Below are 15,177 nucleotides of genomic sequence, written 5' to 3' on the forward strand. Positions count from 1 at the left end.
CTTTTCCCTGATCCTCTCCTCCCTGCATGACCTAGGATGGATCGGGGATGGGCCTGGATCCTCCTCTGACTGCTCAGCCGGCCTCTGCCCTTCCCCAGCCTCCTCCACCACCTCCGGAGCCCCACTCCCACTCCCTGTTGGCTGTTCCTCCTCTTCCTCAGAGTCCGTCTCCACCAGGGGCATGACAGGTACATTGGTGCGCTTATGCACGCCCCCTATGTTTCTGTCTTCTGCACAGAAGAGCTTGGGGCGGTTCCATTGCCTCAAAGGAGACAGAACTCTGTGCATTCTCAAGCATGCTCTTTCCTTTTACTCAACCTGTGAGCAAAATCGTGGATTTCTTTTGTGGGGGGAGGTCATATTTGGAAACTTGGGTTGCAATCCCAGGAGAAAGGAAGGAGGAAAGAGGTTTTCCTTGTCAAGTGGCAAAACTCACTTTTTTTTCTGGAATCTAATATTGATAAATCTTGTCCGTCCATCAATTTACTTAAACAGTTCCCCCATTTTCCTTGCAACATCCTCCTGCTCCCCTCTTGTACAGGGTGGAAACCACAAATTCTGCAACATGTTTGCACATGAGAAGGGTTCCCGTTGCAGCTACAGGTTTTTACAAGGCTTTTTAATCTTATTTTAGGACCCCAAGACTTCCTCACTTCCTCCCTTTTCTTCAAAAGGAAAGCCCCCTCTAGGGCTGCTTTCCACGGTGGGGGAGCTTTGGCAGGTGTGGCTACGAGTTCTAATCCTGAGGACTTTTGCACCAACTCACAACTGATTTAAATTCAGTGGCTCACTTCAGCACCTGGACAGCTTCTCTATTTTTCCCCTCTATTTTTTTTAAAAAGGCTTTTAGAGTTGGTGCACTCTGACCTTCACCCTCAACCCCTTCAGGGTGATGGGAAGATAAAACTACAAGACAGAACTCTGCACATGCTCAAGGGAACACTCTCCTTGTACCCCACTTCATCTGTTTTTAAAGCAGGAGAGCCTTCCCCCTCCCCAGAGGGTCCTGACTTAGGCAGAACGCCATGCCTTCTCTCTCCCATCCCTTTTTCCCCTTCTCTCTGCCTCAGGTTTCCATTATTCCCCGCTTCTCCCCCCACGCCTTTCTTTGGCTTCTCCCCTCAGAAGCTCCCTGAGAGAAAGATGGGGGGAGGGACTCTTTTTCCGCTCTCCCCCTCCCGCTCTTTTTCTTTCTATCTCTTCCACAGGCGGAAGGATCACGGGCGCGCGACTGAGTGAGGCCGCCGCACGGGAGGGGGGGAAGAGAGCGAGAGAGCGAGAGCGCGCGCGCGGCCGGGGGTGGGAGGGACAGAAAACGGGCGAGCGCGCGCCGCGCTCCTTTTCCTCAAAGCTTCCCGCTCTTGGCCCAGAAAGAAGTCCCGGCGGCCGCTTCCTCCGGTATCCCTGCGCCTCCCCCCCCCCACCCCGAAGGAGGTGACTGGGGCGAGGGGAGGGCCGGGGCGGCCATTTTGTTCGCCGCCGTCGCCGGGGATGCTGCTGGGTTGCTGAGGCGGGCGCGACCGGCGCGGAGGGGAGGTTGAGAGAGGGAGAGAAAGAGAGACCGGGCGAGAGGATCGCGGCGGTGGGCGGAGGCGAGGGAGGCAAGCGCCGGCTCGGGAGCCGGGGGCGGCCGCGGCGAAGGAGGAGGAGAAGGAGGAAGTCGACCCGGCGGGCTCCGGCTTGGCTCCTTCCCCAGCCGCGGAGAGGCGATGGCGGATATTGACAAGCTCAACATCGACAGCATCATCCAACGGCTGCTGGAGGGTGAGGAGGGGCGGCTCTGGGGAGGGGGGGAGGGTCCGCAGCGCGGGAGGGCGCCCGGGGGCGGCGGGTTGGCGGGGGAGGGTGAGAGGGAGGGATCTGCGCCCCCTTTGGAGATCGGGGGAGGGGATGGCGACCCCCCAAAGACCCTCCGATGGGGCCCCCTCCCCTTTCAGGAGGGTAAGACCCCCCTCTCCAAACGATGCTCTTCTGTCCGCGGAACAATTCGGCGGGGGGCGGTTGAAGATGCGCCCCCTCCCCCGAATAAGACACCCTCCTCGTTGCAGGCCGCCCCACTTTCGTCTCTTTGCCCCCCCAAATCCCAAAATCGGGGTTCACCTCCCATGATCTGGGGAGGCTTTTGGAGTCGGGGGTTGTGCTTTGGACAAAGGAAGGCTGGGAAATGGGGAGGGGGCGGGCAGAGGGCGCCAAGGTGACCCCCCCACCACCACCACTTTAAAGAGGGGCTTTTTTGGGGGGAGAGGGTTCAAAGCTGTGGGGGTGAAGAGAAGGGGTGCTCGATGGAGGGAAGGAGATACCTGTGTGTGGGTGGGGGGGGGTTGAATATAGCCTTGTTTACCTGGGGGGGTGTCTCTCTTTAATGTGTTTTATTCCCCCCAAATTTCTATAAGGATGTCCGGTAAGAGGATGGGAGAGGCTTCGTTGAATGAATGGGCAGGCAGTTAAAGGGGGCTGAATCATTGGCCCAAATATAAGGGGCAGAAAATTATGGTTGTGTTTGTGTGCATGTCTCACTCACACACACACACACACAGACAAATAAATAAACACCAGTACTGTAAGTAATTAATGAAAAATGCAAAGTCAGGATGATGCAGGTCTGCTCTGCCTTATCCATTAGAAGAAAAGGGGTCAAGGTGCAAATATTATTTTTAACCTTTGCCTCTGATTTTACTTAGAAAATAAGATGTATGTTGGAAGATCTGTCTTTGTAGGTTGTTCTTTGCAGGGAAACGGTTTGATGTGTGCCTGTCTCTGGAGAGTCCCAATCACCCAGGTCATGGTTATCCCAAAGGTGCCTTTTCCAAGAGGCAGTTGGACTTTCTTGGTTTTTCTCTCCCCACCCCCCCACCCCCTTTAAAAATGTTTGCTTCTCATCCAAGAAGCTTCTTCAGATCTGAATTGAAAAACCACCCTTGGGACACCCTCCGAATAAAACAGTCTGCTAGTTGGGTTGCAGTTTGGGATCTGTTGGATTGCTGGGTTTTGCAACCAAGTTGCTAAACATAATTTTATTTGGATTCTGGGATGGATATATTTGATTCAAAGCCAGCGTGAGGGCATAGTACTGACATGTGAAACATGGGCTCAGGAGATAACTTTGAGCGTTCTTTCTTGACTCAAGAACCTTACTAAGTTGTTCTTCTAAGAGAAGAAATGATAGGAGGAAATGCTTTTATAGATCGGTTTAGGCTTCTAGGGTGAGATACCACGAAGTAAACATAAATAGTAAGGATGAGGTGAAAGCAGGCCTCTCTGCAGTGGAGGGAAAGCAGAAGAGTAGGAATGGAGGATTTCTGAGGGGGTGTGGAATAAATATCCCTCTTTCCCCAGTATCCAGAAGTTGACATTGCCTGTCCTTATCCTGCAGTCCTTATGCCTGGACTTCATCACGCTCCTTTGGTGAAGTTGTGAAAGGAAGGGGAAAAACCCTCCTGGAGGAGCTGCCTCCAAGATTCAGAGCCCCAGCGGCAGCCTCATCTTTCAAATAGCCCAAAGTTTTTGTACATGATGCTTTTTATACTTGGATGGTGGAGATCTTACATGCCTTTCTAGTCTGCTCTTTCTTAGAATAGGAACACAAGTAATTTGTAGTGTCTGGTAGGTAGGTCTCTTTTGTTTTGCCCTCTTTAACATAGCTGGAGTCTTGCTCGGAAGGAAGAAAGAGATGGTTGGTTAGCCCAGTCTTCCGGACACTGTATGATTGTTGGTCCCGGGAATTATGAGGGCATATAAAAATGTTGCTTGCCCACCTGTGCCCGTCTATTATGGCTATTAACTTTAAAAATAGGCCTGCTTCTTTGAGCTGGAGTGAGAACGTTTTGCTTGCAAACAAATTACAGACTTAATCCCAGCATTATGACATCAGTGTGACCTTTTGATTACTCTAAACTCTGGTGCTGGGTTCCAGGTGGCTCCTCTCATCTGAACCATTTGGCGGCCTGATCCGAGTGCTTTTCTGGGGCCGCTTCCAAGATACAACGTTCTATACATTTGGGGTATCTGCAGTTTCAGTTGCAGGAGGCTGGCCTTAGATTAAACTTTGAGTTGGGTGAACAGACCTGATGACCAACATTCCTTCCAGCAACAAACAAAAATTATAAGGCAGCTACTGGGTTGATCCAGCCTTATCCGAGTCCATTCTGGATTAATAACACAATTTGGGAATTTAATTAACATCTAATCAAAAAAACTGTCTACAATAATATGAACTGGGCCACCTATGTATCCTTTCTATGATGGGCCTTAATCCTTCTCCTTTAGGTTTGACCATTGAAAGAGAATTGACCATTGAAAGAGGATTAGCAATGCAAAAAATGATTGGATTTGTAAATTCAAGATGTTTGGCATTAGCCTAGATAGAACTTTTTTTAAAAAAAATCAAACCCTTCTAGGTATTATTAGAGCTGTTCTTGCATGCTTAGTAAAAATGGTTGCTTAATCATCTCTCTTCATTTGTTGAACAGATGACAACAGCATGAGTTCAGTATAGATTAATTTTTGGTGTCATTTAATGCAGTGTGAGTTAAAATTGGTTGTGTATACATATCTTGGAGGGATAAACGGGCTATTAACACCCTATTCTATTAATAGAAATCTTATTGCTATTTAATGCTGCATGTGTATTAATATAATTTAAATTATGCTGCAATGAGAGAATTTTTAAAAAATATATTTTCTCTTGGAATTGATTACTTGTAAAAGTATGTCGTATTCTTTTTTCTTCTGCATCGGTAATTTTAACCCCAAATATGAAAGACTTTGGGCTCTAAAATGCATTCATTGGCATTTTATTCTAAAGTGCATCCTTCAGCATCTTAGAGAAGGATGCTTCCTAATTGTGTATTTACCCTGTTCTTGGAAGAGTTGCAATAGGATCTTGTGGCTTAGTTGTTGCTATAAAAGAGCTGCAAAGCTTTGGTTCTCCTGCTTCCTTTCAGATCCAAGAAGAGGAGAATGAAAGTGTGCTGGCTTTTGTTCTACAAAGTACAGCTTCATATCATTTCTGAACTTTGGAAGGGTGGTATCGCTATAAAATATAATTAGAACTAAAAGCTCTCTAGTCTGTCTGCATGCTCCAGTTCTCCATATTTGGCTAATGCAGGGAACTAACTTTCAACTTCCAACCCCACAAGTACAATAAAAAGGGGGTAGTTTTGTGCTCAGAGCAGCCAAGTTTAATTTTCATTTTATAGTTGGAAAAGCTACAAGTTCTCAGACAAACATCGGTGAGCCTGTTCCAATCTAGATCTTCTGGCTTTAGGCAGAGCCTACAGACTATTATAGATCTGTGTGATTCAATGGATACCTGGAAAGAAACAGTGTGTTCAACCCCGTATTCTGTATGACCAGAAAATCTAGTTATTTACTTGCTTATCAAGTCTAGTAGATGTTGAATAGCTTAGCCTTTTATTGCAAAACAACATATTTGAATCCTGTCTGGGCCTTTAACAATCCAGATGTAAGTGGAATATTATGGGCTTCCTGTTAGAAGAACTGGCTTTCCTGCTTTCTCACTATGATCTTTCTAAATCTCTTATTTAACCATAGATGACTAATAAAAGTGCGCATTGGAAACTATTTTATCTGGTCTTTGCAAAGATGGACTTGGGTTTCCTTTTTCTTTTGCAGTCAACATTGGCTAAATGTTACTGCCTGCAAGTCGCATGAGCCTGAACTGCTTGAGTAGGGGGTTGGACTAGAAGACCTCCAAGGTCCCTTCCAACTCTGTTATAGCAATAGCACCCAACAATCTGGGTCCTCATCTTACCCACCTTGGAAGGCTGAGTCAACCTGTTATTGTGGTATTTTCATGCCTTTGTGGTGAAGGACTTTATGCTTTTTTTTCATATTAGGATTTTTCGGGCCATAATTATAACTAGGGCCCGAAAAATCCCAATAGGGAAAAAAAGCATAAAGTTGATGGTCACAACGCTTAGTGAACGATGGAAGCAAATTTAAGCCTGCAGAACTAATTAATTTTGATTGTGCAGTTTGCAATTAGTGCTGTTCCCTAGTAGTCAAAGGACCAGCTATATGCATGTTGATAAATATTTTCCTCTGGAACAAATCACTAATAAGCCATATAGGCTGCATCTTAGGATATGCGTCGCGCCAGAGGCTTCGAGGAACAAAGCAGGTTTGGCTGGATTCTGCCCGCTGTTTCTATCCTCCGCTCTCTTTGCAGGGTAAACAGGTGAAGTTGTAACTAATGAACAGCTGCGATCTGAGAATATCAATACAGGTAGTCCTCAACTTACGACCACAATCGAGCCCAAAATTTCCGTTGCTAGGTAAAGAATTCTTTCAGTGAGTTTGCGACCTTTCTTGCCATAGTTGTTAAGTGAAACACTGCAGTTATTAAGTTAATAACCCAGTTGTGAAATGAAACTGCCTTCCCCATTGAGTTTGCTTGTCAGAAGGTCGCAAAAGGCGATCACACGACCCCAGGACACGGCAGCCGTCATAACTATTGCTTTTTTTCCAGTGCCGTTGTAACTTTGAATGGTCACTAAATGAACTGCTGTAAGTCGAGGACTACCTGTGTAGGTTTTTGCCTTTTAAAGAAAGACAACCACCATCAGATTTAAGCATGTAGATGTTTTCCTCTTGGCATGCAGAAGTGAAACTTTGGATTTGCTTTGAAGCCAGTGGGAGGGCACAGTGCTGACTTGCGAAGAACGTTGTAAGATTTATGTCTGCCGAGTTGGTACCAAGAGCAGCAACCGGCTTTGCCACAGGCTCTGCCTTCAGGGCCGAGCTTCACTTGCTCAGCCAGCCAGCCGGCTGTATCCCTGCCCATCAGGCCATTCCGTTGCCTCCACCGGTCCCCTCGCTCTTTTTCTTTTCCAATTCCACGTTCTGTGGCACCGGTTAAGTTCGATCCTGGGTGGTCTGCTCTGGAAATCATTTTGAAAATATTTTTTGTACTTCTACAAATTTAATAGTTTCCTAAACAAACTACCTGTTCGTTTCTCCCTGGCTCTGTACAGTATCATTTGTGTAAGTTACTCACCACGCCACATTATGCTGGGAGAATTATAATTTAGACGGAGATTTTCCCTCCCGTGTGATAAATATGAGGTCACCTGTTGGTTTCCATAGGCCATTGTTTTTCTCTCTGCTGTGTAAATGCTTATTAAATCAAGAGTGGTGTCCGTGATTAACTCCTGCGTTGTCCCTCTTCATCAAGGAAGCTGTGTCCTCCACTAAATTCAGAATATTTTGGTCACAAGTGGGAAGGGGGCTTAAGAGCGGATTTCTCCAGGATTTGCCTGGCAAAACAGATCTGCGATATTTTTACTCACTTGAACTGGCACTAATTCAAGGCACATGCTGTTAGAATATTTGGAACAGACAAAGCTTAAGAGATTATTATAGGTTTGAAAGCCACAATAAGTAAGGCTCACTCTCCAGTTTATGGGCTTGTCTATATCTTATCTATTTATCTCACCTTTCAGCTCTCTCTTCAGTATAAAATGTTAGCTTGTGCTGTACTACTTCAAAAGGGGGAAAAAAGAGAGAGAAGTAGGTAAGCTAATTCAGGGTACCAGTTCTTGTACAATGTTATATAAAGGTTACATAACAGCCTCTAAAGGAAACCATACTCAGAAAGAAGGAATAAAATGATGCAGGATTCCAACTGAACCAGTCAAGAGGGTCTTCTCTTGGTCTCCCACCCACCCACCCCTTTGATGTAGCCGGGTCACCCAATTTGGACAGTTAGGGGGCCTGTTTTATGCCTCCAGCATTAAAGCACTTCATTCAAATTGTGAAGGGGGTTTGTAAAGAGTGAATCTTTCTGTTCTCAGCTTATTAGCAGTTAAGACAATTTGACTGAAATCTTGCATACTGCATTAGAGGAATTGGAAAATCCAGGTGCTTTGTGTTTTTTCAGTGAAAACCAGCTCCTCGGGTAGAGTCAAAGCAAGAGATATATGGTCAGTAGTCTGGCATATTAGACATATTTGCAGGGATCTTGGATAGCTGCCTCGTGGCAGGATAACAGCTGATAGAGTTTGCAATAGCACATAAATTATCTTGTAGACAGTTGTGAGGACAATTGTCATCTGGTCACGTTGTAAATTAAATTGTAGATCACAGATTCAACATAATGTTCCTTTCAGTTGTTGATTTGCTAACTTCCCCTAAAGTTTGGTCTTTGGACTTCAACTTAATTTTAATAATATTTCTTCAACATTTCCAGCCTGGAAAGTTTATTCTGTGTTAACACACTTAATTCTAATAGTTAAGGTTAAGAAATACTAATTGTCTGCTTGGGTTTTTTAAATAGTTATCGGGTTGGTTTTTCTATAGCTGTTTTGCTGTTAGATACCTGGCAGTTTTGTTAAACACATTTCAGGTTACTTGGGGGTAGCTTGGGAGCTGAATTGGAAAAACATTATCCACAAATCCCTTCTGCCACAGAGCAGCCATGCTGCAATGCAGAAGGAAATGTTTCCGTGAGTTTATGCTAGATTATATGTGATCGGAATTTTCATTGCTCCTCCAATATCTAATGGAACTGATAATGTCACTATAAAATGCTAACATGACTGACAGAATAAGCTAATTATGGGGCAAGTACCGGTATTGGTCAAGTCACAACTTTTATTTCCCGGGAAATCTGCTGGAAATTTCAGCTTGATTCTAATATTGACTCAAAGCAAAGCTTGTTAGACATAATCTTTGAGCTCTTCAGAACTGTCAGTACAAGTACTTTAAACTTTTTTTTTTTTTGCTGTATGATGTAAGACACAGATGAGAGAGAGAATATAAAAAATAATATAGAAGATAATCACAGAATCTAGTTTGTTCCCTCTCTGCAAGCATGAAATAGGCATAAATTATGCAAATGTGGCAATTGGTCAGCAGCATTTCTTGATCCTTTGTTCTGCTGATTATGCAGATCTAAAGCTGCTACAATTCCCTTCAATGTTTTTGAGAATATTTTACATGCATTTAGAGAATGTGGTTGACGTCTTGAAACGTGCGCTATGATGGTGATCAATTCACTACTCTTACACATTGTGAACAGCTTCAGTTTTCAATATAGCTACGCTTGGATTAAGAAAGCACTTTTAAACTATACCCACCTATTACAATGAACTTTACCAATTTTTAATAATGCGTTAGCAGCCGTGTGTTACAGCCACAATTATTCCGAGTGGCTATTTTGAATTTAATAAAGTATGCATTCTTTTTAGAAGGTGCAACTTGAATAAACTGTTAGGTATACCGGATATGTGGTGCTGATTGCAAAGAAATACACATCAACAGCACAAAATAGGTTGGCCTGAGCTGGTAGTCAAAAAATAACTCTGCGTATCCCTAATGTTCTGTCCGTGTGAAATGAATTGATGGATGTAATTCAAGAAAGATTTGGGTGGGTGTGTCAAAATCCTCCATCCTAATAAAAATAACTGATTGGACTTTTATGTATACAATGTGCTACAAATAATCATATATTTTTTCTACGTAGTGAGAGGATCCAAACCTGGTAAAAATGTCCAACTTCAAGAGAATGAAATAAGAGGATTGTGCTTGAAATCTCGAGAGATCTTCCTCAGTCAACCAATTCTGTTAGAACTTGAAGCACCACTTAAAATATGTGGTAAGTACCTTGTGTGTGTGTGTGTGTGTGTGTGTTTTAAACAGTCTAATAATGATTCACAGGATTTGTTAGGTAGTAACTTCAGGTGATGTATCTAAGTATGGCGGATCTGTTAGAAAATTGCAGTAGTAACCTCTTCAAGCCACGTTGCTTGAAGATGAAACTCTGTCTTTGAATAGAGTGCTGAAAGGAACTATTGGATGTAACTAAAAGGAAACAAATTTCAGGAAGATACAGTACTTGATTTTTGATACACTGTCATCTCATAGCTATTCTGCATATTTAAATAGTATTTCATCCCTCTTACTTTGCTCATCCTTGCCATGTCCATGTGAGAGAGGGAAATAGTTATTTCCTCTTTTCCAGAAGCATTAGAATATACTTCAGCTATAAAACTACAGGTGAAATTCACACTTTGGCTCTAATTTACTTTTAAAACCACAGCCATAAGTAATGTTCTAAGGTTTGGCATCACGGGGAAACTTGACTGAGGTCTCTGGTTGCTTTCCTTAATGCTCTTACGTAGTGCTCCCTTTAATTTGCATGTTTAAAATATATTGCTGTGTTGGATTCTTGCTTTAGTGAGCCAAACTGCCCTGCAAAACTGCTTTCCTCTGCTTGCTTAAGGTGATATCCACGGACAATACTACGACCTACTGCGACTGTTTGAATATGGTGGTTTTCCACCGGAGAGCAACTATCTCTTTCTCGGGGACTACGTTGACCGAGGGAAGCAGTCCCTAGAGACCATTTGCCTCTTGCTGGCCTACAAGATAAAATATCCCGAGAACTTTTTCCTCCTTAGAGGCAACCACGAATGTGCTAGCATTAATAGAATTTATGGGTTCTACGATGAATGTAAGTATGCGCAGGGAAGGGTTTTAAGGAGGAAGGTGCCCTCATTTTGTGACCATGAAATGATCTCTGTCCTTAGAGGGAGTTGTGCGTTGATAGGGTTGCAGAGTGGAGGGGCTGCTTAACGTCTTTGATCTTTTGTATCACCTGGAAGGTCTCCTGTCATAAAGGCAGAAAATAAATCATGTTCCTTTCCGGCACGAACTCCAGCAAAAAAAAGTTGTAGAAGGAGTCCTTGACTTAAGACCACAGATTGGAATCAGAATATCCCTTGCTAAGCCAGACTTAGGTTCAGTGAGCTGTGCCCCATTTTACAACCTTTTTTTTTTTTGCCACTGTTGTTAAGCAAATCACTGAGCGAATCACCCCGTCGTTAAGCAAATCCACCTTCCCCCTTGACTATGCTTGCCGGAAGCTGGCTGGGAAGGTCGCAAACGGTGGTCACGTGACCCGGTGGGACACCGCAGCCGTTGTAAATAGACACACCGGTTGCCAAGCATCCTGTGGCCGTGGGGATGCTGCAGCGGTTCTAAGTCCACGGTCCGGTTGCAAGTCAGTTTTTTCCGTGTAACTTGGAACGGTGACTAAACAAATGGTTGCGAGTCAAGGACTCTACAGAGGTCAGTCCAGTCTTCACTGAAGACAAGCCAGATCAGGCCTAGGAGTAACTGCGAGGGATAGGAAGGAGGTGGTTTTTTTCTTCTTCTTCTTCCTATTCCCCCCCTAAACTTCTCTGTCACGCTTGATTTTGAAACGACTTCATTGGCTGCCCCCCCCACCCCCCAGGTAAACGAAGATACAACATCAAGCTGTGGAAAACCTTTACAGACTGCTTCAACTGCTTACCAATTGCAGCCATTGTGGACGAGAAAATATTTTGCTGCCATGGAGGTAAGTAATTTTGGATGCCATCTTGGGCCGCATAGTTGACCAGAGTTGAATTTCAAGGCGTGTTTTATAACTCTTGGGATATTTTCAGAGACAAAACTCGACATTTCATTCCTTAATCGTAGCTGTGACAAGGTTTGAGGGCCACCAGCTTATATCGGGAAGGAGGCTTAAAATTATTTAACAGACCCTTAATTTTGTAGGAAGACTGCGGAACATTTTTTAAATCAAAACTATATCTATATATCTATATATACACACATATATATAGATAGATAGATATGAGATATATGAGATAATTGCAGGCTACACAGACAATTCCTGCTGCCCATATGGTATATAAATAGTTGTGCCATTCCTGCCTTATAATCTAAACATCTGCAGGATGTTTTGAGGCAGAAGCCTCAAGCTTGCAGTTTTGGAGGATGTGAGTGGGAGGCTACAGCCGAACAGATGTGTGTGTGAAAGAAAACGTTTTGGCTCAGCAAGGGCAGGGCACGCTTTCATTTGAGACAACGGCACTAAACCAAAGGGAGGTCTATTTTGTGAACAGCTTATTTGGCCAAAGCGGTGATTCTCTTGGGGACAGCTTGCTCTGGAAGGGGCTGGGACTGCAATTACGCTGTGGTCTTCCTAGCATCGGATCCAGGTTTAGTTTCATTTCAGCTGCACCCATTTAAATCGGTGCTACTCGGGACTTAAGTTCCCAAATTACTCTCCTGAATCCAGTTGAAGTCTGAGTAAATCTGGATATGTATCCAAGAAATGGGAGCCTCTTAAGGAATTGTTTTTAATTTCTCATATTTGGTCTTGCTCTGGTCCTGTGTTGGGTCCCTTGATTGAGCATCACCTCTCGGGTGGAGTTGGCCGGCTGCTCTTCCTCAGAACTGCCCAGGGCAACAGATCTCATTCCCATGGGCTTCTGGCTGTTGTGCGGTGTGTTTGCGTTGCGCATCTCCCAAATCCAAACCAGCCGCCTCTTAATCTCCTGCCCAGGCTTATCGCCAGATCTCCAGTCGATGGAACAAATCCGACGAATTATGCGGCCCACAGATGTGCCAGACCAAGGCCTCCTTTGTGACCTGCTGTGGTCTGACCCCGATAAGGATGTGCTTGGATGGGGCGAAAACGACCGAGGGGTGTCCTTCACATTTGGAGCCGAAGTGGTGGCAAAGTTCCTTCATAAACACGATTTGGACCTTATATGCCGAGCTCACCAGGTAAAGGGAGAGTAGAAGCGCCTAGAAAACATTCCCCTCTGCCTCTGGCATTCAGAGCAGCTGCTTGGCTTTAGGAATCCTCTGCCTTCTCCCTCTCTCTCTCTCTCTCTCTCTCTCCTGGCTGGGCTGAGAGAGCATGTCTCACAGCTGGATAAAGAAATGGGCTCCCGAGGAGGAAAGCCCAACCACAGCGTCTTGTGTAAACGGAGAGGCCGCTCCGGCTTTTCCTAGCCCTGCCTAAAACACACCACCTTTATGTAGAACACAGTAGCTAGTGCCATTGTGGCACTTGTCGGGCAGCTAGTGTTATCCCTGTGTTGTGACATGCAGCTGCGGTGCCTGGCGCTGTGGCGGTTTCAGTCAGTGTGTTCACAGTTCTTGCATGTTCACAGCAAGTGGAACCTTTTGCAGACTTTCAAAAAAGAAAAGGCGCTTACCGCATTTCCCGTAAAACGAATGTCTGCTTTCTTGTCTTCTTTCCCGCCCCACCAGTACTAACAGAACCGTCTTTTTTTGCCTTTACAGGTAGTTGAAGATGGATATGAATTCTTTGCAAAAAGGCAGCTGGTAACTCTGTTTTCTGCCCCCAATTACTGTGGGGAGTTTGACAACGCAGGCGCTATGATGAGTGTGGATGAGACTCTAATGTGCTCCTTTCAGGTAAGGCACCTTCGAAGCCCTGGGCGCTTTGCTTCCCCTCCTTTTGGTTTTGCTCAGTGACGGTTTCCTTCCAGTCCACCTTCTGAGCATTAGTGGCCATTTGACGATGCGTTCTGTCTCTCTGTGTGGCGTTGCCGGTTGCCACACTAGACCCAGGGCAGCCTTAATCGACTGGCCTGGAGCTGGCTTCTCCCGAGAATCCCCTCTCTATCCCCCCCCCCCCGCTTTCCAAAGTGACCTTTGCAGAGAAGGAAGTAGGGTCATTGCAAGCTGTGGGACGAACACCCCAACTGCGTCCGAGTTCAGGTTTGTTAGGCTGGTCTCGAAAGCCCAAACCGCTCCTGGCTTGGGATATACTCCAGCACACGCCCTCTTGGCTGTCTCCCCAGCTGAGCCATGGGTGTGGTGGCTCAGGAATTCTGGGAGTTGGAAGCCCACAGGTCGTAAAGGGGCCACAGTTGCCCATCCCTGGCTTACGGAATTGGAAGGAAATGCACTACTGATCTCTTCAGAGAGAGACAGAGAGAGAGAGCGGAAGTCCACTCTGATCCTACTCCACTCTGGGTCTTGGATGGAGTGATTTAGCCCTGTCTTTTCAGGTCTGAGCAAACAGGTGTGACTCTCCCTGGGTGTGGTTTCCTTGTAGTAGCTGCCTGCAGAACCCGAATCACTAAACCAGCAAATTGTCATTCCAGATCTTGAAGCCTGCGGAGAAAAAGAAGCCCAACGCTAGCCGACCTGTAACGCCACCCAGGGGTATGATCACAAAACAAGCCAAGAAATAAGCACTCTTGGGCCTGCCTGGTTGGGACTTGTACCATAGTATATAATCTTCATTTTTTAAAAAAAACACAAAAACACAAAAACCGGTTAACGTGTGTCAGTCAGCTTGCTAAGACTAGACTTCATGTGTTGTGGTTTTTCTTTCTGATTCATTTGGACGGATGTATTTGCTGGATGTAGCAGCAAATGAGACTTTCTCCCTTCGCAAGAAGAGTTTTAAAAAACAAAAAACTGGTCTTTGGAAAAAGAGGAAAAAAAACACAACACCATTTTTTTGTTCTCGATGTTCCGGCTGTACACTTCACAGCGCCTCTCCTGCCATTCTGGGTAATTGTACAACTGACTCCTTGAAGCGGTGGAGACCAGGTGATGTGCAATGCCTGATTTTTATTTTAGGAGCCAAGGAGGCACCAGCGTGCCGTGTGACTAGGAAATGTTATGACTGTCAAATCGCGTCCCGTTGATAACGGTTCACTTGTAAAAAGCTTTTGTTTTTAAAGGGTTTGCATCTTCCTTGTCATGTACATGAGTCCCGTGGTCGGCTTTTTCAACCCACCCTCAACTTTTGCCAGCTTCACTAGTATGATGTCTGTTTTAATTGCAGCACCCCAACCCTCCCGTATACTTTGAAATCACCGTTTTAAAGCCATGATTTTAAAATTTGTGTCTCTGTAAAATTAAGTTGTGCAGGGGAAGACTGGTCAGAAAGGCCCGTAGAGATGCACTGGTGTCTTAAGCTGGATTTTTTCCTCTGCAGGAAGGACGACTTGAACTAGCAGAGTAAAGCTGTGAGCAGCTGAAGTACAAGATTAAAGACTTTTGATACTTCCCTTATATTCAGTGTCGGTGCTACTGTGCTCTTTTAGCCAGTTCAGAAAGTTGTAACACGTGAGGAGACTTGCCTGAGAATTAGAATTACTTTAGGTTCTGTTTTACTTGCATCTTGAAGACTCTCGCTCTCTACAAAGCTTAGAAAACAACCCAACTGCAGCAGGGAACCAGTGTTCACCTGTTTCTATGACTCACAGTTTCTTGTGGGTTTTTTTTTTGTTTTGTTTAGTTTTTAAAGAAAAACCTGTAATCTTTTTAAACAGATGACAGTGTACAATACAAATGTGGTAAAATGCCTATTAAATGAGTAACTTGTTAAATTTT

The 15,177-nt window shown here is 44.9% G+C and overlaps 1 protein-coding gene across 3 annotated transcripts; it reads left to right on the forward strand.

The window, feature by feature from the left end:
• Positions 1 to 1,357: 1,357 nt before the first annotated feature.
• PPP1CC (protein phosphatase 1 catalytic subunit gamma) lies at positions 1,358 to 15,177 on the forward strand. Of its 3 annotated transcripts, XM_026686805.2 has the most exons (8): positions 1,358 to 1,764; positions 9,485 to 9,616; positions 10,244 to 10,474; positions 11,258 to 11,362; positions 12,356 to 12,579; positions 13,105 to 13,239; positions 13,935 to 13,995; positions 14,780 to 15,177. In XM_026686805.2, the coding sequence occupies exons 1-8, from the start codon at positions 1,710 to 1,712 to the stop codon at positions 14,791 to 14,793; spliced, it is 957 nt and encodes a 318-aa protein (XP_026542590.1). In that variant the 5' UTR covers positions 1,358 to 1,709; the 3' UTR covers positions 14,794 to 15,177. The 3 variants fall into 3 exon arrangements, with proteins under 3 accessions (XP_026542590.1, XP_087799040.1, XP_026542589.1); XM_087942914.1 differs by lacking the exon at positions 13,935 to 13,995; XM_026686804.2 differs by lacking the exon at positions 14,780 to 15,177 and having other exon boundaries at positions 13,935 to 14,106.

Source organism: Notechis scutatus, chromosome 13 (assembly GCF_049901735.1).
Source record: "Notechis scutatus isolate UNSWTSFEM ecotype Mainland chromosome 13, rNotScu1.2, whole genome shotgun sequence".
Taxonomy (NCBI): Eukaryota; Metazoa; Chordata; class Lepidosauria; order Squamata; family Elapidae; genus Notechis; species Notechis scutatus.

What these genes read in the sequence shown, in the direction of transcription:
- PPP1CC (XM_026686804.2), top strand. Translation starts at nt 1,710, where the DNA reads ATGGCGGATATTGACAAGCTCAACATCGACAGCATCATCCAACGGCTG. An exon ending in AGCACCACTTAAAATATGTG is followed by an intron (nt 9,617 to 10,243) that starts GTAAGTACCTTG and finishes TGCTTGCTTAAG; the next exon opens with GTGATATCCACGGACAATAC. An exon ending in TTATGGGTTCTACGATGAAT is followed by an intron (nt 10,475 to 11,257) that starts GTAAGTATGCGC and finishes CCCACCCCCCAG; the next exon opens with GTAAACGAAGATACAACATC.